The sequence below is a fragment of the Leuciscus leuciscus genome (assembly GCF_965113295.1).
Source record: "Leuciscus leuciscus genome assembly, chromosome: 21".
Lineage (NCBI taxonomy): Eukaryota > Metazoa > Chordata > Actinopteri > Cypriniformes > Leuciscidae > Leuciscus > Leuciscus leuciscus.
Window position 1 is genome coordinate 6,807,760 of NC_138745.1, and position 25,817 is coordinate 6,833,576.

At 38.3% G+C, this 25,817-nt stretch overlaps 1 protein-coding gene across 5 annotated transcripts in view; it reads left to right on the top strand.

Annotated features, from left to right (window-relative positions):
- plce1 (phospholipase C, epsilon 1) overlaps nt 1–25,817 on the top strand; it is an 80,849-nt gene that overhangs the window by 10,876 nt on the left and 44,156 nt on the right. For 3 of the 5 annotated variants that reach the window (XM_082151474.1, XM_082151475.1, XM_082151476.1), the window contains exon 3: nt 22,105–22,351. In XM_082151474.1, the coding sequence (XP_082007600.1) occupies nt 22,105–22,351 (247 nt within the window). Of the gene's footprint in view, nt 1–7,995; nt 9,933–9,957; nt 11,728–22,104; nt 22,352–25,817 lie in introns of those variants that run through there. The other 2 variants (XM_082151477.1, XM_082151479.1) reach the window with 2 other exon arrangements.

The window sequence follows — 25,817 nt, forward strand, 5'->3', positions numbered from 1 at the left end:
GCTTATGAGATTGCAAGTAGGGGACATTAACCACAGTGCTGTTTGCGGTTCAAACAACAGCCATGAGATTGTACATGACTTGTTCTCCTGTAAAAAGTTATTATAATTTTAACAGTAAAAGACTGTAAAAAATCCTACGGTTAAAACCTGTTACTTGGTTAACAAGAAGTTCCCTTTAGCCAGGGACACACCATGCTGACGATCGGCCGTTGGGCAACGTCGGATCATTTTTGAACGTCGGCCGAGTTTTTCCGGTGTGTTCCGCACCATTGGTTGGACGGCGTAAATTCTTTTTGGGGCCAATTCAGCATGTAGAATCAGCGTCGAGCCATCAGTGAGAGAGAGAACTCTGATTGGCTGTTCAGCTTAGTGAATGAGTCACTAAGTGCATGAGAATAATAGCAAAAGAAGTCAAAACGGTAAAGATAGACGCTGTTCTAATTTAACGTCATCTTACTTAAGTGTTCCTGGGCGAATATTTTAATATTAACACGAGAGGAGTGGAATAAAGAAAGTGATCAGCAGGATTGATATTCAAAACAGCCTGCAGTGTCAGTTTCCCTTTTTGAATGACGAATATAGACGAATATATCTGCAAAAATAGACAGTTGTCTCATTTGCACGCAGGCGCAGAACACGCATGCTAGTTGACAGGATCACATTTGATGTTTTTTTTTTTTTATTGAAATAAATTTTGTATCAGTAATGTACAATAGGCTTCTTATTTTGGTAAATTAATGTTTATTGCATTATTTTATTGTTGTGTTCCCTCACTGAGCACCTTCTATATATTAGTATTTACCTCAGCTTGTGGAAAAGCTGCTTGTGAAGAACCCCCGTTTTTTAAAGTTCATCATAGATCAGAGTATATCATACAGGCAAAAAAAACTGATTTTAGTAATTTGGTGTATTAGCATTATTTCAGTTAATGAAATGTACAGAAATATACAGTAGAGATGCACTTATACTAAATGTCTCCGCTGATACGATAGCCGATTATTCAGAATGATTCCTGCCGATACCGATAGTTTAAATAGCCTAATACTGTTAAACTATACAGGGAACAGAACTTCTCATTTGGTAAATGAATGACCAAAACGCATAAAGTTTTTCATTTTTAGTTGCCCCTAAATATCCTCCACAACTGGCATTTAGATCTGCCTCCATTTTGTTAGCACCGCCTAACTTCCCATGATCCAATCAATTCCCAAGGACAAAATCCAGTCCCTTCCCCATTCGTTTTTTTCTTATTTCACTCGGATATGTCACAATAAGGCAAGAAAGGACTATCACAACTTCAGTTTCATGCGGACTGTTGTCTGGGTTGGTGTGAAAAGAGAGACTATGTTGAAAATGGAATTAACCACAGCCCTGCAGTATTAAAGGAAATGAGCCTAATAGCTGTTGCCTGACACACCACAGGAAGATAAACACTGCCTTGTGATTGGCTGATTAGCAACAGGGCCAGGGGTCTTTTAACAGGTAATGACTAATGACCACACTGATAAGACTGAAGAATGAAGAAGAAAAACATGTTAGAAAGTAACAGCATGGATTGGAGTTTGCTTAGATTTTAACTTAAAGTACATAAACTTACAGGAGATATAATAATATGTGCGATTAAAAGGAATCATAATTTTTCTTATTTGTTACATTCTATTAATATATAATAAATTAAAGATAAATAAATCAGTAATTGAACATATCAATAAATTTGTATAAATCTAAAAGTGTAAAATACGTCAAATGTTTTGTAGGGATTCAACTGAATTGGTTAATCTTTTTTTTTAACCACTAGGCACAAAAATTCACAAAAATGCGCCAGACTTCGCAGTGCTTCATAATGGCGAGAGAGGACATTTTATGAAAGCACATTTCCTTATTGCTTCACTCAGCTTGCTTGGCTGTAAAGCTGTGTGTGCAGTACAGTGTCACAAAAGAAAAAACAGTACTGCTACTAATGGAAAAAGTAGCTTATTACTGGAAAAGCTGAGTTGTAGTTAGCGTCGCTACTTTTGAAGTTTTCCAAATATCAATAAATAAAATAAAAGGAAGGTGATATAGGCTAGCTAACAAACGAGTGGGGTGACACCTCAACACATTCCTCTCATTCTCGTAATGCTAACCAGCCTCAGTTATTTCCCTCATGGACAGAGACCACCTAGAGAGCCTCACAATAAACAGCCCAAACCACATCATATCCTGATGCAGACCTTGAAGAGACTGGCAGGTCCTGATAAGACCAGTCTAACTCTCACTAGCACACTGCTGTCAGTGAGCAGAGCGTCCATCTAAACGCCAAACAAAACACAGGACAAGGCTGGGGGAGGGACACTGTGGCCATGATACTGCACACAAAGTATGCCTTGTGTTTCTGAGAACTCAAGACACACAATGAGCCATTTAGAGGAGTTTCTTCTACACTTCATTCTCATCTACAAAAATCAAGGGTGATTTTAGCGACGTTCGTGAGCACACTTCTGATACCTTAATTGACAAATTAGACACAAAAAAGGAATACAAGCTGTCACTGGGGCTGTACCTTTTTGAAAGGTACTTGTATGTACCATTACATTACTGATATGGCAGCATTAAAAAAAAAAAAAAAAAAAAAAAAAAGGATATTTGAAAGGATATCACACCAGTGATAGCTTTTGTACCCCTTTCCCCTTGAGATCATAGCAAGGCTGCAAGTTCAGATGTGAAAATTGAAATTTCATTTGAAATTGAAAATTGAATAATTGAAATTGAAAATTCACTTGAAAATGTAAATATTTTAAATTGAAAATTCTCAAAAACTTCTACTAATCGCCCAGTTGGAAATGTTATCAGCCAATGCAGATAATCATCCAAATGATATTGGTCTGGCAGGTGTATTGAAGTATCACTACTTTGAACCTTGAACTGTATCAGTGAAACGGCCTGGAGTTCAGAGTGGTTTTGTGTTTGTGTTGGCTAAAGTTCCTGAGTGTAATAACTCTTTTCTAGTTAAATGGAGTCTACTGAAACTGAAATGGACAGAACAGTCAACAGAGGAGCAGGTGCTTTTGAGAAGAGCTCTCAGGAACATCCTGTTGGTGCTCAAACTGTGACCTCATTCTTAATGTTTGATATGCTCTTATAGAAGTGGAATGGATTTCGGACCCAAAATATGCCTGAATTATACTGTCCGTGTTATAAATGTGTGGCTGGAAAGCTGCAGATGTCAACATGAATTAAAATCACTTTAAGAAAGTTTCTAGTGTCTGAATTAATTGCACTATTATGGCTGTATTCAATAGTGTTGTCACCATACTGGAAACGATACCTTGAAAAATATTGATATTCGATACCACGGGGAAAACTGCCATATATACAACCATACAGGTCATTTGTTATCTAAATTCTTTCATAATTTGGGTAATTTCGTTGTAATAATAATGACACAGAAGCTTTTTATTTGAATGTTAAAATACATTTACAAAAAAAGACAAATAGACAGTCAGTAATAAAATAATAATAAAAAAACGAATTGCAAACAATAGCACAAATAAATACAATAGAATAAAGAGACAAATAAATTTTTTTCAGGCAGGTATAAAAGTAGTATACTATTCAGGTTAGAAATTACTACATAAATGAAAGTAATCAAATGTAAAATAACACTGGATGGTTTTAATTGTAAAAATTAAATGCATGTTAATGCTTTCAATTAAAGTTACAAAAGTTATTCAGTCAAGAGCAGAGAGTGATTTTCTCTGTCTTTTGTTCTTTGATTAACGTGACAGCAGCAGGAATATTAGACTGCTGTCACTTTAAGAGCATACGCACGGATCCATTATACGATTACACAACATGCGTTTTCTCTCAACCATTTATGTTCCAAAACTGGTTGTGTTTACCTGAATACTCAGCAAGACGGGCATTTTGACATCATTTGGTATGTATTTGACCGTTTAAGAGCAATAAGCCACGCAAAAGAAGTCAATTTGGTACTCGCGAGCTGTTTGAGAGGCAGCTTTATGCCAGAGACGGCCACTTGACTAAAATTATTCGCAATACATGCACTAGGCCTATTTAACCGAAGCGAATGAGAAGAGTGAGTGACAGGAGGCGAGTGTGTGTCTATTCGCTGTCGGAGATGGCGCAGCTGGTATCGGCGTCTCCATACTGTAGAAAAGGAGTATTGGAACAGTTTAAAATATTTAATGATCAATGCTACATATTGAAATATCTATATTTTTGGACAGCACTAGTCCTTAAACAACATTAGATCCTTTCAGAAAGCAGATAGTGACCTCTTTATCACACATAATCAAAAAGAAGACTGTTCTATTAATAATGCCTCATCAATGTTTGTGAAAAGACTCATTCTCGTGCTCATCCCTAATTCCAACAGGATTTGAATATGCAAAAGCCATAAAAAAAAATAATAAAAAAAGACTTGGCAAGAGACTTTCACAAATGCAAGGGCACACACAGCAGAAAAGGAAAAGGCAGATAATTTTGCCAAGTTAGTTATTTAGTCCCGTAATTTAGCCTAGATTTCTTTGAAATACCTGAAGGCAAATGAGTCACGTACAATCTGAATCACTCTAAACTAGAGGTAAACCACCTTTTTATCACACTTAAGGAGTTTCCCTATTTATGATGTTCAGGCTGAAACACTCTGTTCTTGATTGTTTGAGGTTGTCCTATCTTCCCCTCATGGGTGTTTTGTCTTAACCTGTCATTTGTATTGTCCTCGGAGGACTGCTGGCAGTTGAGGGTGTTACTCTGGGAAGGTGTGGATGACTGTTCTCTCTGTGATTCAGAGGAGCGAGGAATGTGCATGGCAGGCTGCTTTCAGTCCCAGCTGGACCAACAGCCCAGATTTTAGGCTGCTGATACAGACTGTTGCTCCACTGAAAGACAATAGCGTGTCTTTTCAAGCTTTTGTTGTGCATAAATGGGATGCTGTCAAATCCGTTTTTCATGTTACTTTGTTCAGAGGGCGGTTGAATGTGCCAAACATTAGCTACGTTTACATGGACACCTTTTGTTTAAATAGGAATGAATTCATTCTGATTGATGAATCTGAATGCAGTGTCTGGATAAACGCTACATAAAGTGATCAGGTTGATGTGCGCATTTAATGTCACAAGCTTAAAATCTGAATCGATTTTTTGACACGCGCACACTTTACGAATATACAGTTTCCTGCTCTTAGCGCATTGTTTCTTTACCATGCCATAGCTTCTTTTCTTTGTTTTATTAAAGCAGACTTAATATTGATCTATTTTGGGTCCTAATTAGGAGACGACAAGCACATGAAGCTTTGTGCCGTGCTGCTTTGTTTATCAAGCAGTAAAAACGCCCCTTTCAGTACCTAAAACAATTAAGGCGTTTGAGTCTCAGCTCGAGGTTCAGGCTTATTTGTTCATTAATGATGCCACCAGCGATAAGTCAACGCGGACTCGACTTTCATCACATTAATGTTGACTTCGTTCAACCCCTAGTGTCAAACACTAAACGATAGGACATAATATACCATAACGTCTGCCATAACGTAATGAATGAGTGTAATGGTCTAGGATTTATGAGCTCCTCCGACATGCTGGGAAAATGGATGGAAATCAAGTTTATCATGTGTGTTGTCATATTCTCTGGAGGGTAAGGAATCCCAGTGGTGAAATCTGTGTGTGTGTCATGAAAAACAAACACTCAGAAAGGCCAAAGGCGCATGCTTTCCACTGCACGGGAGAGATCATTCCCGTTCACCAAACCTTAAACATTTGTATTTCTTCTGATTCTGTCTGTAGAGCGACAGTATTGCCACATAAAAAAATATTGTATAAAATAATAGTTTATATTCTATTAAGAATAAGATTGTTTCTGTCGTTAAAAACAAGTAATCACTGTCATTTGATATATAATGCTATAAAATATACAAAAAACAAAATTTTTTATTTTATTTTGACCAGTTGATTTAAAAATTGGTTTAATTGTCATGAAAATATTGTCTTGATGTCTTGTTTAATGGGACAAAATTAGGTTTCATTTTCTTTGCAAAATATGATACTCTCAACTTTAGGGTAAAATTCACTGTCCTAAATCACAGTTCCTTAAGAGATATCAGGTAATTTTTTATTTCTCAGTAAATATACTGTAAGCGGTTTATTAATGTTTATCACCTCTGATATATTGCATTCAGCAGACTAAATCTTTCTAATGTGGTTGCTGATTTCTGCCCCCTGGTGTTTAGCTCTGGTAACATGCATCCTAAAAAGCTCAGTTATGTGTGGTATTTGGGAAAAAAATGATTAGTTGCAAGCAACATCTAATCTACTCGGATGTATCCGGTAGAGTGTCACAACGGTGTTGTTTCTCAGCATTCCTGTCATGTACGTGACAGCACGACATGTGACGCACATTTCCGTTTGTATGTTAGTCAGTGTGTTCTGAAACATGTTCTCCGTACCGTTTACACCATATCAGTAAACATTCTGGACACACTTACTCATTCTTTATAGTTCTCTTCATTAATATAGTGAAGTCATTAAAAAAATTCTGGACATACTTACTCATTCTTTATAGTTCTCTTCATTAATATAGTGAAGTCATTAAAAATATGAAACAACAGCGAAAGTATGGGAATTATGGAGCAAGTAAAAATGTTAAAATCAAAAACCCTCGCATTGTTTTCTGGTAATTTTGACCCAGAGAGGAGTTAATGCTAGTTAATGTTATCGCATTGGACTAAAACTTACTGACTTTACTCACAAAGGGTATAATATTCCCCCCACAACCAAACAATTTCTGTGCTCTTTGTTTTTCCCCCCTTACCTTTTTAAACTTGTGTTCTCTGTCTGAAATTACTGGCCTACAAATATATATATATAATCTCTTATGCTGTTATTGGCAAATAATGGATTCAATCTTTTATCATTTTGTTTTCTTTCAGTTAGCACAGGTTTTATATTTCTGTTGGGAACTGATTGATCATAGACCTCATTGATGAGCTTATGCACCTCAGTTAGCTGAAAAGCTTGAGTGAACTTTTTTCACTCAAAAAAGTTCAATTCACACAAAATATTAATGTCCAACGCAGGCAGACATGAAATTAAAACACATAAAATTGAGTTTAAACCACATGGATTAGACTACTTGAATAATGTCTTTACTATCATTCTGGGGCTTGATATTGGTAGTTGTGTGGACTGTCAATGGAGGGACAAAAAAACTCAGATTTCATAAAAAAAATCTTCATTTGTGTTCCGAAGATGACTGGAAGTCTTAAGCCGGGACACACCAAACCGATGCCAAAGAACTAGCGCTGATGAAAGCAGACTGTGTTGTCGCCTGCGTCGGGGTAAAAAGCTGCACTTGAACACATTGAGAGAACTACAGCCGACTGTCAGCTAGCATGCGCGTTCTGCGCCTGCGTGTAAATGAGACAACTGTCTATTTCTGAAGATATATTCATCTATATTGGCCATTCAAAAAGGGAAACCCGACACTGCAGGCTGCAGATACACAAACCGTAAACAAAGCAGTGCGTGCTTACCGTTTTGAAAATCAATCCTGCTAAACACTTTTTTATTCCACTCCGCTCGTGTTAATATTGAAGTATTCGCCCAGGAACACTCAGGTAAGATGATGTAACATTAGAACAGCGTCTATCTGTACCGTTTTGACTTCTTTACTCGCTGTTTTGCTATTATTCTTAGTGACTCTTTCACTAAGCTGAAGAGCCAATCAGAGTTCTCTGTCTCACTGACGGCCCGACGCCGATTCAACATGTCGAATTGGCCGAAAAAAGTCGGCAAAGGCCAATTTCAGCCGACGGTGCGGAACACACTGAGAAAACTTAGTCTGCCAACGCACAAAAACTGGTGTGTCCCGGGCTTTACAGGTTTGGAATGACTTGAGGGTGAATAATTAATGACACATTTTTTGGGTGAACTATCCCTTTAATCTGATGTGTGTGTGTGTGTGTGTGTGTGTGTGTGTGTGTGTGTGTGTGTGTGTGTGTGTGTGTATGTATGTGTACTTCAGAACACATTCTGAACATTCACTCAACCAACTTCATGCATCCTGGGATGTTTTCTTTTGACGGAGTTCATATATATGCTGGAAATTCAATAGCTTAATTTTTTAGTTCTGGAAAAAAATTCATCACTTGAATAAATCAGTCCACTGTGTTGTTCAGATATGCTGAACCAAATAGGTTGTAGATCATCGGTCTCTGAGCGTTTGGCCCTGCAGTGAACTGTACCACTTGGAGGCAGTGTTACACAACTTCAGTAACTGGCAGTACTCGGAACCTCTATAGGGAATGGAGAGAATATTCCAGTTCTTTCTGCTCTGTGAATGTATTGAGACAAACACCACTGGAAAAAAAAAACCTATTGTCACTTAGGAAATCATGGTTGCCATAGTTTGCCTTTCATTTCATTCTTGTCCCCCGAAGGACTTCAGAGTGCTACTTGACATCCTTTTGCTGATGAGCATTAACTACCATGTTAACTAATCACACATTCATTAAGAACATCATCTCAAAGGTCATGTTGCTGCTTCTCCTTTTAAAATCAGCGTCTGTTCAACAGAAATTCAAGGTTATAGTGTGTCTTTTCTGTCTCTCTTCATCTCTGCTCAGGTTGTGTTTGTAATCTGCTGTCTTGCGAGGAAATTCACTTGAGGTCTCTGCTTATAATGTTGATATAGCAACGGCAAGGAGCGTTTGTTAATGACAGGTATCAGGCAAGAATCCCTGGATGAAACACGCACAGGTTCTGCCGTTGTACTGTCTAATTAGATAATTGCACAAACAAGAATATTAGTCTGTAGAGTGAAGGGTTGAGCTGCCCGATCATTTACTGGCACATAAGAGATGAATAAAAGTAATGTTGTCATGCACCCATTTATTATTGAAAAAGATTATGAATATTACCAGATAAAATGTCAAATTATTATAATAAAACAAATAAAATAATTATTCAAATAAATAATAAATGAAACCATGAAATAAATAAAAACAAATAATGCAAACGAGTACCTAGCACTCTAAACTCTAAAAGCATGTAATAATAATAAATAAAAGCATGTGTGAGAAACCAAAATAATAGATAATAACTTGTTTACAGCCGTTAGATTAGCCCGAATAACTGAAAGCACTGTATTTGTACTCTCGTTAGTTAATTTGTAATATGTTATAACAAATTTTTGTACAGACATCAGTTTCATTATATTTTCGTCACAGCTGGCTTCAACACTTGGGTATTGAATTGTGTCAGTACAGCTAATACTGCAGAAACACTGCTTCATTACATTTATTTATTTATTTTTGAGCCACTTTCGCAACCTTCCTTATAAGACTACTGTGAGTTTATGTGGGCAGCTGCTAATTTGAATGTCTTTGAATATATGTTCAGTCATCATCTCTGTTTGTTTGCTCCTCTTCTTTTGAAGTGTTCTGGAGTGCATCGTTGTTTCACGACATCTCATTTGGCCGCTGTGTTTGTAACACTCATGAGTTTACAGGCAAGATCTGATTATATGCTTCAAAATATGCCTTAAGAATGACAGCGGGATTAGAAGTCACTTCAGCAAGAGGTGTCTGCCAAGCAAATAAACAGGAATGTAAATATGAAGTCAGTGCAGTTCTCATTTGTCACCGGGATACAGTCTGCTTGAAGACGTTTCTCTCGTGAATGATTGTATCTGTTTCATTACCTCTATTACCGCGGCCCATTTGCCTCATATCCAAATAAGGGGAGCTGAACCTGACCCAAGACATGATCCCTTCGGTCTTACTTAAACTGCTACTGGCTCGCTCTCTGTCCCACTCTCTCTCTCTCTTGCTCTTCCTTTGGCATCTGTAGTACATCAGGAAGAATGTAAAGACACTGCCCCACTATTTGGGAACAAGGTTGACGATGGATCATCTGGCATGAATGGGAATTTTGCACACAGTAGGTTGATCAAGGTTTTTTTCTTCTTGCTTGCTCTCACTAGTATGGACTTTTGATTTAAATGTCTAGTTTAGAGTTCAGTAGTTGAGCTTTGCACTTAGTTCTGCTTGCGTTTTGTTATAATTCATGTTAGTAACATGATCTTTCTGTCGTGAGGCTGCAGAACGGGGTTTAGAGTGAAAGTTTCAGTGTGACATCATGAGAAACAGGATGAGATAACAGCATCCCGCAGAGAACCTCATTTCTCTCTAATAAGTTCCAGATTTACTCTGTCACAGTACGCTTGTAGCTTTACAGTACTTGAGGAAATTCAGATATTCGCTGCTCTTAACCCTTTATCCCAAAGCGCTTTTAATGGCTCAAAAAACTTAACATTTGAAGCAATATGTTGATGTTACATGACTTTTCCTAATCTTACGATAACAGCTTATAAACAAAATGTCAAGTTGATAACGTTGATCACACTTCTGTGAAAAATGTTACGTTACGTTGGTGTCTCAGAGATCCTGGCTTTAAAACAAATATAACGGTTCTCTCCTGCTGGTTATTGAATTTGATTTATTTATTTATTTCCTACGGTGTGTTTTAGTATTGTATAACATTCCGTATGCATGTGTGTGACTAATTTGTGGTAAAGAGGCATGAAACTGTAAGAACATCTTTCGACAGGGCTTGAATGGGTCAGAGGATCATACTAATAGAATTGAAAGGGAAAATAAGAGGTTCATTTCAAAATGACTCTCATTATTTAATTTACAGGGATGGTTTAGCTAAAAATGAAGTTTCTGTCATCATTTACTCACCCTCATGTTGTTCCAAACTTATTACTTTTTCTTCTGTTGAACATAAAATACATTTTGAGAAATGCCTCTGCACTTTTTAGTTCAAGTCAGTGGGCTTCAATGTTGTTTGGTGCCCAGTGTTCTTCAAAATATTTTTCAAGATTTGTAATATTTGCCAAACAGTTACTGTATATGTACAGGAAACAACTTGAAATGTAAGTGGTTACATTTTCAAGTCAGTGAAATGTAAAACTGGTCAGCTACTTGGATGCATTTGTGCATTGAATATTGTGGCATTAAGGTAAAAATTATCAAATTAGATGGACATAAGAAATGAGAATAAAATTGCAAAAAGGCAACACGTAGTCAAATGTACAGAGATTGGCAAGAATAGGAGTACAAAAAAAGGTATGTTATATAAGGGAGTATAACAGATTATTAACACATTTTTATGTTCCGCAGCAGAGAGTCAGTCATACAGGTGTGGAGCGACATTAGGGTGAGTAAATGATGACCAAATTGTCATTTTCGGGTGAACTATCCCTTCAGTCTCAACAGACTTGGACTGGAGTATAAACATACTGTACAAATAGTGTGTGATCTTTGGCTCTCTCTTTAAGCGTTCCCCTTATGCACAGATTTTGCGTACACGTGCTGAGAGTCCACAGCCAAACACACAAACGCACAGGCCAGGGAATTGTGATAAGCGATCGTAGAGTGCGTCTTGGGGTTTGTTGAGACGGCAACATGTGAAAATTCAACAGGAGATTATGAAGCGGGCGGCCCCACCTCTCTCTGCCGTGTGCCAGAACTGCACCAAGTCCTCCAAAGACATCAGAGTCACTGAACGCTCTTTAACGGCCTGAACCTGCCTCCAGGCTTACAGCAGCCCTGCGGCCACATCCACACTAAATCTCACATGTGACTCTTACACAAGAAAAGCTGCTGTGAACCTAGTTTTTAGGGGCCCAGGGATCAATTGAAGGTTCTGAGGTGGATTTGCAAGGAGTTCTGTGAGTAACTTGAAGGTTTTGTCCTTTTTCTGCGTGATATCAAATGTTAAACTTCGCATATTTTGTCAGAAAACACAGCTTTAAAATGTCTGCTGTGCTTATTTCTCAGTCAGTTTATTATTAACCGTAGGCTGACGTGGATTGTTTAAGAATCGCTATTGAAATGTGAAAATCAGTTAACAAATCTGCAAGATTTTCTATTTCCACGTCATTTCCATTTTGTTGAGTCTTGAGTTGCCAAAGAAGCGTGAGATTTGAATAGGTTCACTCTGAGTGAGGGAGACTATCAGCAATCATTGTTAAGTGTGCAGTTTGCTGAGCAGATTTAGAGTCCCCATGTGGTTCAGTTGAATTGTGGGAACTGGTCTCTGTATTGTCACGCAGTGGTGCTGGTCGTAGCCGTTCACTATGTGTGTGTCTGTGACAATAACGGAGCATTTTTTGGTGTCTTATGGGTGTCAGACATAAGCAGCTCTTGTATGGTGGCCATTGTTTCTCAGTCTGGTGATAGAAATGAGGTGATGGACGGTCCATTCCCAGCATTTCCCATCAAAGGTTAAGAACTGAAAATCTAATCTAATCTGCTCACATCAGATGGGTGTAAAAATCTCATTTTGCTTAAATGCTCATTCCCAATACTTAAAAAAAAAAAAAAAAAAAAAGTGGGATTTGTGCATATAATTATTTTTCTTTTTTTTAAGACATATTTTAAATATTTTATAAAGTATTTTCTAGCATAAAATTAAACGGAAATGAAAAGTAGCTAGCTTTACCTTCTTGACCTTCTTGACTGTAACAATTAAAATCACATCAATAATATGAAAATATTGGCATAATTACATTTTGATTCATGTCTGTTTAATTTATGTATAACTGACAATTCAATTATTATTCAATACATTAAGTTTATTAGATTGTTAAAACTGTGTAAAAAAAAGAAACTGTGTATCTCTGTATACATAGAAAATGTATATTAGCAGGTCAGTTTCCTGAAGGGTAATAAGCACCTCCACTGACCATTTGTTGAAAAAGTGTTTTTAGGCTGTATATTGTACCCTTTTGTGGAAATTGTTAGTTTTTTTTTAACAAAAGAAAACCCCTCTCACCTAAATAATAACAAGGCCAATATTTGCCAAAAAATGGTGGGTGACATCTACTGTTTTGACAAAACAGTGTTGCATAGGGTTCCTGCCATGTTGCACGCACACTAGTTTCTGTCAAAATTAGCCATCAGGTGCATAGCACTCAGACAGGATCGTTGAGTTTGACAGCTGGAATCTCATGAATGAGACTGGACCATAAACAGTCACGTTTACAGCAGCAGAAATCGCTAAAACTGGAACTCTGCAACAAGCTCTTGAACTCGCGTATCGGTCCAGTCATGTTGCCATAAGAGATTTTCCTCATAAGAAAACATTATTCCATACATACACATCTCTTCATGCTTTCTCAGGCTGCTTTATGAGTAGGATATTAGATTAGGGGGATATAATATTCCCACTTTCGAGTGCTTGATAAATGCCATGGTCCTTATGAAAAAAAAAAAAAACAGTGGCTCTCTCACAATAAGAACATCTATATCAGCAAAGATATTTGCGTTTCAGGCTATCCAAACAAAATTAATTGATGTGTGATTGGCTGAAGCCAGCATTGTCTGGAAAAGAAGGCAACACTGGCGCGGATGTAAAATATTTAGTCAGTTCTGAAGAAGGCCAGACATCCATCCAGTGAGAGGGAGAGGGGGTCATATAAGACGAGATTGGGGATGGCTCTCTGCCTGGATGAAAGACCTGTCATGATGAAGTCATTTAAAGCTGTTTGTTCGCTCGTCAGTCCCGCTTTTAAAAGCTTGCTTTCAGTCTTCCAAACAATAAAAAAGAACAACATAATCTGTGCAACAACCAAAGTAAAGAAGTAAGAACATTTTAACAGACCAGTATGAAATACAAAGCCTCATTAGCATGACCAGATTCACACACAATGCACACTGGACTTTGAGAGAGGTCTGTCTTTCTCATTTTCATTATTACTGTGCATTGGAATGATTAGAAGTCCTGTACAGCTCTCTATACTATGGCCTGTTCTTGTGGAAACCTTATCAAAGAGATGCTGGCACGATTCTAACCTCAACAGATGATTGTTCTTGGCAGAATGTGTGTCACACATGATTAATGCATTGAGGAAGTTATTTGTATGTCCCTTAGGAATATGGCGAAGGCTGCTGCTGTATTGTCTACTTTTAACACAATGAAGGCCATCGGTGGGGGGGCGAATCTGAGGTTTTAGCTTAAATACAATTACTGGGATTTATTGGCAAGTTCACAAGTTCACCTTTTAAACTGTTACTTTATAGTAAGCTTTCACTGCAGAGGCAAATGAAAGGCCTTGATATACTCACAGCGAAGTTCTTTCTTGTTCTTCACTTCGGGGTGAAAAGAAGTTCAAAATACTGCCTACACTGCTGAGAGTGACATTTAGATAAATATGTAAATATGTGCTTCCTCTCAATAACAAAATGAACACACAACAAAAATGACAGTGGCGAGAAAACCGCAGTTAAGAAAGCATCTGATCATAGTGACATGGATGTTACCAGCAGACTTCTCCAGGAAAGTTTGCTTTGACAAACTGTTTTGATTTTTATATATACATACATACATACATACATGCATACATACATTAGGGCTGCACGATATTGGAAAAAAATTGCATTGCGATAATTTTTCCCCAACGATATATATATTGCGATATTGCGAGCCATCAATCCAGACTATAAGACTGCTTTAAAACTTTCACAGAGACCTCAAACAGAAAGCACAAAGCCTTTCTTTAAAGCGAATTTCGTTTTGTATTAATTGTATCTTAATTTTAATCAGTGTTTCATATTTTATTATTATTAATAAATAAAAAGTAAATATAGCAGACAATAGATAATCACGACACGGAGGCACCAGCGCCTAAACTGGAGCTTAAGCTATCACCCATGAACCGAAACTCGGCGTATAAGGTAGCCTACTTGCCTCACACACCTAAAAAAAATCTACAGAAATCTCTACTTTTAAACAGAACCATTCAAAACAAAATAAAACTATGTAATCCGTTTGAAATGTGCATTTCTCTCCGGCGCGTTCACTACTGCAAAGATCGCGAGTCAGTATCGTCAACTTCATCTTTGCAGCCGAAACAGAAAACACTTGTTTATTAATAAACAATTAAAATGTCTCATTGCAATATTTTACATATTCATAATCATTACTTTTGCTGGTTCTTTGTGACAGCTTTTAGGTGCCGTTTACATGAACGCGTCACTGCATCAGCACCGAAAACATAGAGAGAGAGAATACGATTTTTTTTACTTATTTTGAGGAATTATAGCCTAATGAACAAACAAGTTAAGATGTGAATGTTGGCTGTGAGCGGTGAGCAGCGGCACAGCGAACCAATCACTGTGCAGGCATGCGGAACGTGCATGTCACTCCAGCAACAAGCCATACAACAAACTCGTGTTTACGGTGTGCTACCCTGGTGCTACCGTTCTCTTAATACACCATGGGTGCTACTACCCTTCACATCGCATGTTCCGGCGATGTGACTATCGCTCATGCGCACATCGCAATGTCGATGTTAAAACAGAATATCGTTCAGCCCTAACATACATGCATACATGCATACATGCATACATGCATACATACATACATACATACATACATACATACATACATACATTCATGCATGCCCATAAAATCGTACATAGGTCAACCAAATTGAGAGATATACACAATTGTTTTAGATAACAGCAGCAGCATCTGCAACTGAAAAACTTGTACTTGCGAGTCATATCTCCCAATAGACACTCCCATACACACTGAACTCTGGTCCCGATTTGGCCCCTCTTCACTGTAACCCTAGACCACCCATGTGCCGCTTTCCTACAAACTCACTACACCTAGCCCGTCTGTGACAGCTGCAGCGATTGGGTCACATAAGACCTTGCTCTCAGTGTGCTATGGATCTTCAGGTCATCCCGTATCAACCCTGAGGATCCGTGCTGAGTCATAATGCCCGAGTGCAGCTCTGACAGCAAGCGCTCTGGGTGAATAAATCAAACCCATTTCCAGTCAATAGCTACGCTGACAGTTTGCGGTTCATTACTAGTGGATTAATGCACAGCGTGAGGCGAGATACAGGATATGACAGGCTGCGGAGTAAATAGGGTACACTGATTAGATAGGTGGGCCGTGTCACCGTTGTCATGGGCTTTTTACAGAGCGGGCACAGAACAAATGAAAAGAGGGCTTGATTGATGTGCAAATTCAGCTTTATCATGCAAATTAAATTGTGGATTTTAACTGGGGTGAAAGGAGACAGCATCTTGTCCCCAAATACTTGTAGTTCTTATTTTATGCCACAACAATAAGAAATTGCTTATAGAGATAGTAATTCTGTAATTCTTTAAATCTTATATTATGGTGTCTGGTCTAACTATGGAAGCCTGTTTGTGAACTAAAATAAGGAATAGTCACAATTGTGAAATATAAGGTCATTGTGTAAGATATACAGCTGAAAATGAGAGGTATAAAGTCATATTGTAATATAGTCACAATTGTGAGATATTCATTAAAGTTGAAAAGGAAGGATATTGTCATATTGCGAAATATACAGTTAAAATGGGATATAAAGTCACAATAACCCTTATATTTATTTTATTCTGAGGCAGAAATGGGCTTTCATACATACGTAACCGATTCAAAATGAAAACATTATGCAATCATAATTTGCATGGTTGTTGTGGACACTTCAGTTCAGGCATGTGTTTGACTGCAGCAGGGACTGGACGTGCTGAGTACTGTATTCAGCTGCTGTGTGTCAGTCATTCTCAAGGTATTCCGGCCGCTCCTGCGTGTCTGCGGCCTCAGAGCCGGACTGAGACACTCTGACCCTCTCAGCTTGAGTTTCATCCCCTGTGCTGGACGCTCCACCAGTGACTCTCTACAAAGCACCTGCTGGATTAGTGGCTATAGAGAGCTCAGGACATCAGGACAGGGTCAATGCTGAAGCTTTTACCGGCCGAGAACTGAGAGGCCCAAAAGAGAGACAAGTGATGCTATGGAAGTCTTTATGGTCTGCGTAATGAATACTTTTTCAGTGAAATCTGATTTAGATAATCATGACATAATGACATCAAACATCGAATGATTTCATTTAGGTCCCGGTAGGGTAATTATAAGTTAATTGAAACTAAAAGCATAAAAGGCATTTGCATTACTTGAAATAAAGTCAAATGAACATTAACTGAAATTAAATGTATTAAAAACAAACTTATTTTTCATCTAGTTGCCATGGCAACATTTGTCATTTTTAGTTTAGTTTAATTTGATGTACTACATCTACAACTACAACTACAACTAAAACTTAAATAAAAAAATAAATTAAAACTAACAAAAAATATTGATATAAACTAATATTGTTAATAATATATAATAATAATCTCAATTATACTAAAATTAGTCAAGTCAACTTAATTTTTTTCGCTCTTATATAATATAGATTGTTTTAAAGGAGATTTAATGTGATAACAGAAAAGTTATGCATTTTGGCTGTTGTTCAGCTGAAGTCAGTTCAGTGTTGATTCAATTCGGTTGTAATGATCATCAGTTATTGAATCAGTTCATTTCATCTATAAAGCAGTTCTGCAAAAAATAATGTCATCGTCCAGTTCAGTTCAGTTCTCATACAACAGCGTCAGTAGTCAGATCAATAATATCATTTAATATTATTGAATATTAAATGTCCCCAACTAAGCAAGCCAGAGGCGACAGTGGCAAGGAACTCAAACTCCATCAGGTGACAAAAAAAAAAAAAAAAAAAAAAAAAAAAAATACCTTGGGAGAATCCAGGCTCAGTCGGGGGGCCAGTTCTCCTCTGGCCAACGAACGAACATTGTGTCATTATGATTCAGGCTGCATCACAAGTCAGATTCAGATCGGGATTGGTTGCATTTAAATATTCATCCAGTTCTTTTTACTTGAAGATCGGATTCATCACGCCCGTATGGAGCCGAAGCTGGTCATAGGTCTGTGCGGAGGATCTGTCCCGATGGCTGTCATGTCGACAAAGCCTTCACAGGGGATTGTCTTGTAGACACGGTCTCTGCTGTCATTCAGGGCTGTGTTCTGGTCATGTCTAGGTGCAGGTCCACCATCTGATCTGGATATGGACCAGATCTGGCTGACTACTGTAAACTCTGGATAAGGATCAAACAGAGAGACTAATAATAGCATAGATGCCTTTCTGCTTACAATGTAACAAGTACATTGGGTGTTATAGGAAGTGTTCCCGGTTGACCTGTTACAAACACTGTGTCCTGGTTAACATGATAATACAACATTTTTGTATAAAAAATTCATCAAATTCATACAATTTGTCACATCAATAGTTTGTTTGTAACCGGTGTTATATTACATGTTATGAATGTTCTGAAAACCGAAAGCTAAGTTCTGCCCAGAGACTGTCACCACCTCAACCTTCTCAGGGCAGTTAGAGGTGACTCACACCTGCTAGTGCTGTGGTCAGATGGGGATATGCCAGTGAGAGAGTCAATGCTTGAGTATTTATTTCAGTGAAAGGAGGGAAACATGCCATACTTTGAAAGGAATTTTAGAGCCAGACATGTTCTGCAGTACTGTGGCCATCACTGAAGCATGCCAAGTTATTACTTTCCTAAGCTGACGGTTTTGACATGGACCAGCTAGCAACCATTTAGAAATGCTCTTGTAACCATCCAGATTACCTAAAAAATATACAGTGGCAACATTTGTAAAAAAGACCTAGAGCAACAACCTGCACTCTTAAAAAGAAGGATGGACCCTTTCCATTCCACAAAAGGTTCTTTATAGTTTTAAGTACTGTTCACTGAAAGGTTCTTTGGGGAACCGAAAATTGAGTTGAGTTGTTGCTCTATGGCATTGCTAAAAAAAAAAAAAAAAACCTTCAAACCTATAGACCAAGGGTGCCCAATCCTGCTCCTGCCGATCGACTGTCCTGCACAGTTCATCTCCAACCCTAATCAAACACACCTGAAGCAACCAATTAAGGTCTTCAGGATCACTTGAAAATGAAAGGCAGGTGTGTTTGATTAGGGTTGGAGATGAACTGTGCAGGACAGTCGATCGGCAGGAGCAGGATTGGGCACCCCTGCTATAGACCTTATGTAGCCCCGCCCCTTTTCAGCGCTGCACTCATTGTCTTTTGTCTTCCGGTCTGTATTTTCACAGCGATCTTGCGTGTTTATTAATGAACGGCTCGTTTTAAAATCTTCCCGCTTAACTGACATTCAAGACATCTACTTTTAACCATTATAGTCCTCATGATAACTTTTGTTAACTTTACATTAAGTAAATCCACTTCAAAAGCAAATTACTCCTGGACAGCGATGCCATAGAAATATACAGAGCGACCGCAAAAACGGAAGTTAAAAGACCGTATTCTAAAGATGGCTGCGCCCTTGTTTCTCTGGCGCATAAGGTCTATACTTTTAAGAATATGGTGGCAACAATCAGCCATATTTTCCTCAGAAAATTTTTGTATCGCTTGTGCTTTTGATTTTGAAACCAAAAAGAATGAGTGTCAGACTTCAGGCGGCTGGCGAACGTGCAGATTTTAGTCCCCCTGGTCCAGTTTAAGATCTGACAAATGCAGAATTTGCTTTTATCGTGAGCAGTGCAGGAAACCCATCCCATTAAAGAGTAATTATAAAGGACCGCGGCTCTACGGCTCAGGGAGGGGATCTGAGGACTGCCAATTCTGCAAAATCATTTTTCAGATAAGGAGACAGTTTGCTTAGTGCTGTAGTTTAACATTCAGAAACAATGGGGCCCACTTTACAGGTGCAGTACTTGAAGTTCTGCATGTTTGCACAGTTTTCTATATCAGTCAGTGACGGATAACAGCCTTAGTGTACAGTATTATTTCATTCACAATTTAGGTATATTACAGCTTGTAATACAAATTGCAGTAAAGGATAAGATGAATGCAGAATCTGCATCTATAGAGATGCACCAAAAGTTCATAACACATTAAGAATGTGGTGAAGGAATGTGCAACTGATGAAGTCAACAAAGTACATAGACATACAGTTACAGAAATGAATAGACTGTCTTTGAACCAGTCAGATTCAACATTGCAACCAAACAACGCCAAGTTATAATTTATGAAAGTCTGCTGTGAATATGCCATTGGTTATCCGGGCTCTAAATAAGGTTAACTCATGTAATGACTGATCCCAATGTGACATGAAATATTTAGAGATCAAGTGTCGTAATTGGTCGGCAGCGACTCAAAAATGTGTTTGCCTTTCAAGCTTACCATGATGACATGTTCTTTTCGTGAGTATAATAAACCAGGCTTTCTTTTTTTGGTTAAAACCCCATCAACACCGTTCCTGACGGTTTCAAAGGAGCGTTGCCTCATTATGCAAGTCCCCTTCTTGATTTTTCTTTTTCTTTTCTTGTTGTCGTTGTCGTCATGTCTTTGTTTGAAGTGAGAAAAATGAGAAACAGGGCAATTGACTTGCTAAGCACTATCAAGAATCTTTCATCCTGGTAGCTGTGGCAATAAGCTCCTTTATCCTCGGTGGAGAGCGAAACACTCTGTGTGTCCAATTAGAAACGTTACCCACCTCACCCTTGAAATATACATCTGCTGATTATTTTTCTAGGGCTTAACAAAACCCAAAGGTGTGTAATGCGTAACACATGTTTTTTTGTTGGTTTTTTTACATTTAAATTATATATATATATATATATATATATATATATATATATATATATAATTATATAATATAATATAGTGACAATGTTGTTAGAGCACTGTAGGAGCTTATTTTACCAAAAAATGGATGTTCGTGTGATTATAAACCCACTTTAAGTGAAATAACCTCAAGGTCCTGTGATGTTCCTTGCGGTACGGCTTCTTCGCTTTATCTCAGATCACTTGGTGGTTGTCTATATCATGCAGCACTGCCGCTGAATCCATTTATCCAATGAGAGTGGTTTAATACTCATCAGAGCCAGTGCCGTGTGAGGAGAGAGGTGGCAGAGAAGCTGGGTCAATCGTTTCAGAGGAAGGGCACAGACAACAGCTGTAATGACTTTCCTGGAAGCAGCAGGCAGAAGTGCTTTCTGGGGTCAGTAATTGTGAAATAATGGCTGCTCACTGCAGTGCGAGGAGATGTGTGCTACGTCAAAGATGGAAGTAAAATTACCAAATTGCTCTCACTCAATCAGGATAATTTTGATGAGAAGACATGGGATTGTTACTCCCCATTTCTGCTTTTATAGGGCGGACCATTCAGCAGTTACTAGTTCAGAAGAGATTTTGAGAGATCTTTTTTTAAACTTCCTGTTATCATCTTTATTAAGGAACCTGCTATTTGTTCCTTTGTTGGGGTATTCATGCTTACAGCAATTAAATCACAGGAAGGCACAAAGTCAGAGATTATTAAGGAGGCTAGATGGAAACCTCCCATTTCTCTAAGAGGCTGCATGAACTAGTCAGCCTGTTGATTAGTTTTGCCACTAGTTGACACATTGAGCTTTTTTGACTAGACCTGGTTCTCAACCAGGGGGCCGGGGCCAACTAGGAAGCCTCAGCAAACTTCCAGGGACCCTAATGCATATTAAAATGATTTAGATTTAGTTAAAATATTCTTATAATATTTTAGCCTTTAGCCTAGAAATCTAGACGCACCCTAGCGGCAGCAAAATGTATTTTGCTTCCAGGGTAGTCTAGCAACTCTCCGTTGACTTTCGAGCTGGAAAAAACAAACTCTGGTCAGGCCAATCACATCGTGTATAGAGTCGGTGGGCGGGCTTAACATAATGACAACAGTGTTGTGACGGTTCCGTGTGAATTCCCTGCTACTTGAAAACAAAGAATGGCTGTTGACGAACAGCGGTCTTTCGAATCAGCTTTGGCCGCGACTCTGGATGACTTGGAGTTTAGCTTTTCTTTGAGAAAAGAACAAAGAACGGCACTTAAGTCATTCTTAAAAAAGGAAGATGTGTTCGTAGTTTTGCCGGCCAGATATGGCAAAAGTTGAATCTATCAACTAAAGTTAGAATAAAATATTAGAATAAAATATATATTTTATTTCTTTCAAATAAAACCCTAAATAATAAGATGTACAACAAACTGACATCATAATTTTGAGATTATTACAACAGAAGTACCAGAGGTAAATATCAGCTAGGGACTGTCTTAGACAAAGAGGGGCTTGGAGTCCAAAAGGTTGAGAACCACTATGTTTGAACCAAGCTCACTATAAACTATACAAAAGCAAACATTAACATGGATTCTCATTGCTTCTCTTTTCTGCAGATTGACCATGTTGTTCCTACACTGACTCCTGAGGTCTATCTCCTGCACCCATCCAGGAAGCTGCTTGCCCAAGCAGTGTCATGGCCGCTGGTCTCCCCGTTGAAGATTCAATTTCGGGCTTGTCCTCTTAGAACCTGCATTGCAGCTCATCTGAGCGGAGCCCTGCTGGAGGCGACAGCTTCCCTCGGGGCACGAAGTTCTCTGCCCAGCTTCACTGTTGGCTCCACGGGTCGACCAATGCTTAAAGGTAAAGAAACCCACCGATTTCTGTTTTATTAAGCTTTCATGCTGATGTTTTTACAATTAAAGTGGTAATACATTTTTTATTTGGGAATCATTTTTAATTCGGGGCGCTGCCCCCATGTCAAACCAACTGTCCGTGGGCGGGATTACAAAAATGACTAACTTTGATCTGTAGTTTTAACAAAAGTCCTAAAGCTGTCAAAAGTCTGCTGGATGGTGCAAAAATGACAGCTTACATTATCCGTCCTGACTTTTTCTGACAAAGAAACTGGAATATCTGGGTGCAGGTAACATGGAAAAGGCGTACACGTTGTTCATTTACATACTGTAATCTTCCGACATTGTAACAATACAATGGTTAAAAATTCGTCAACTTGTCCTTTTAAAGTTATTCAGGATGTTTATGTTGTCATTTTTAAATTGATGTTCAGTCTGGTCATAATGATATAAACAAAATTAAATTATTTATTTCCATCTTTGATGGCTCTTTGCTACAGTTATAAATATTGTAGCAGGATTAATGTAAATATTTTTTTTTTTGTGTATGCTAATTCAAATCTTACAAAGCCACAATAATAAATTCACATGCAACAAAGTGGCAGCCAATGGCAAAAATCATATTGACACAACCACATCAATTAGCATGAAATGTCTCTAGACACTGAATTTGTGTCCATGCCAATGTATAATGTACATATTAATGTATTTTATATTTTATGGATATACTGTGGGTACACTGAATATACAGTTGCCCATGCATGCTGTATTTGCATGCTATGTGGTGCCTCATCTAAACTCTTGAGTACCAGCATTAACCTGACAATTCTAGCAGCTTGCATCTGTCTGAGGTTGACACTAATTTATGCATGCTACACGAACACAGTTAATACAAAACAATACTTTTTATGCAGGTTGAACAGATAAAATAGAAACAACTTTGAGGGTATTTTTACTCACATGGATGTTTTTTTATGTATTTACATGTGGATGTTTTTTTTTCTTTGTTTTTTTCTATTGCTCAAAGGCTGTCATTTTCTTTGTATCTTCATTGTCTTTGTGGTTCCTCTGGACAGAATTATCCAAGATTTGGTTTGTTTGGGATATCACTCCCTAGAGATCACTTACAATGTTTTCCCAGATCGAGCCCACCAGTGTTGACTTGTGACACTAGAAGAAGCCATGATTTTTCATCAGCTCACAGTGATCATTCACAAGCTACTTCACCTTTTTAAAGAAATGTTCGGCATTCAAAGTAATGCATTTGTGTTTATAATCGTTCTGGACAGATTTTCAGCATTGATTGTAGAACCTTAGCCTGGAAATCCAGACCTAAATCTAAAAGATTAATGGTCTGGCGTCGACTAATGAAAATCACCCAGCTCGAGGGGCGGCACCAAGCGTGCATTTGAATATCTTGCTTCACGCAATTGGATAACACTACGACCAATCACAACAATGAACCTCAGCTACCAGCGGAGCTAACCTTATTTGACATTCTCTGATTATACTCTTACCCTATCCGGTCGGCGAAACAGCAAAAACGTCCTTCTTGCAAAGGAACGATTCGAGCGGCGTCTTCTGTTCCTGTTTTAGATAAAAAGCCAAGTCTAACTCGTTCATTGTAGCGGCCAAAGCCGTTTCAAACAACTGGTGTCCATCCATAGCCATCTTGCAATGTTTACTAATGACTTCGACGTCACAGCACTGTCGTCTTCTGTTTAGCTCGCTTCTGGCCTGCCTATATCAGATAACCCGATGTGATTGGTGCAGCTCGGATCGAGGGGCATATTTAATGAGCATTATTCTTCGACACCAGAGTAACTCGCTGAGCAAATTCAACTTGTGCTCTCGTGAGAACTCTGGATTACCAGGGTAGTAGAACCTAGTCTTAGTCTGAAACTTTGTCACAACCACCACAATTATGGAGTAATTGACAATACAATAACTGTGAGATCATATTTTCTGCAATGGAATAATTGGTTTTCTTTTGTTAAGATAATTCATATAATCTTCTTTTGAGCATAATTATGAATTTGCTTTATTGTTGTGTGGTTTCAGACTGCTAGTCTTTTATTCTGAAGAGAACACAGCAGTTCTGCTTGCTAAAAGATGATTTATGAGGAGGCCTCTTACAGGCGCCGCAGAAACAGGTTATGAACTAATGAAAATCATCTCTCCTCCATCGAGGACTGTGTAACGTGACCGATGCGGGGGAGAAGGGCGTCTGTCTCTGACTTCCTCAACCCTCGCCTCTTTCACTCTGGCTCGCCAACCTATTCAAACAGCGCACTTCAAACGCCTGCTCTGATTTGCAAAAAGTCAGACAGTGCTCTCCCTTTAATTCGATTTTGGCCGCATTAGCTTATCACCTGGCGCTCATCCATGTGTGGTGTAACCTTCAAGCCCTTCATGAGACATGTCGGTGTAAAACGATCCTTGATGATTTGAATGCACTGGCGCTCTGGACTAATTCCAGTTGACATGACGTCTGTGTGGGACCATGAGTCAGTGACCCTGGTATTCATGGACTTATAATTAAATACACAAGCATTATTTTTCTCTCGCAAGCTATGGGAAGTTCAGGCATCTGGGCCAAAATGCAATCTGGCCCCTCTCAATGGACATTCTCACCATTTTTGGGCTTTTAAAACATAGTGAGAGGTAAAGATGTTCTGCAAATTAAGTGACACCAAAAATGTCATTGTGTGTTGAGCTTTATTAACTGTTTTGGGCAGCAAAGTTGGTTACAATCTGTATTTGTAGACCATTTTGTCGGGCAGTGAAATATTTTTGATTTTGGGGGAATGAACTTATGAGGCCATGGTGAACGTGGTTAATTTTTTACCCCATGCAGATGGGATAGGAGATGGCAAAGTTGTGCACCTGAAATCTGTTTTATAGGCTATATTGTCATTTTTCCTTTTAAAATTATTATTGTAATAATTTTTTGCCATTCTAATGCAAAAAGCTGAATCTTACTGACCCCAAGCTTTTGAGCATTTTTGAACATAAAAACATATTTCTAGCACATATAAAATGCATTTCTAAAGATAAAATCACTACTGACATGATTAGGCAGCAAAAGGCCTGAGCTTGTTGGAGAGTGATTTGCTGTTACTTACAGCGATCAAATTTACAGACAATTTTAGCGCGGTGGACGATAAAATGGGTTACATAAACCCCTTAAATTTACATTGGAAGGTTTGATCCCAAGGGATCTGAATATATTTCTACACCAGGATCTAACAAACATTCAAGATTTGGGGAGACTGAAGGTAAATAATAATTTTAAGAACCATTTATACTGATTGAATACGAATCTGAAAATGTCTGTGGTGGTTATCCATAAAAATGGCTCTTCCAGCAGGTTTCAGTGGCTGTAGTTTTTGTCATGTGATCCAGGAGCCATTGGATTTGGTTCTATTTGAAGGCTAAGGCTTTAGTGTCATTGCAAAGGATCCATCTCTATG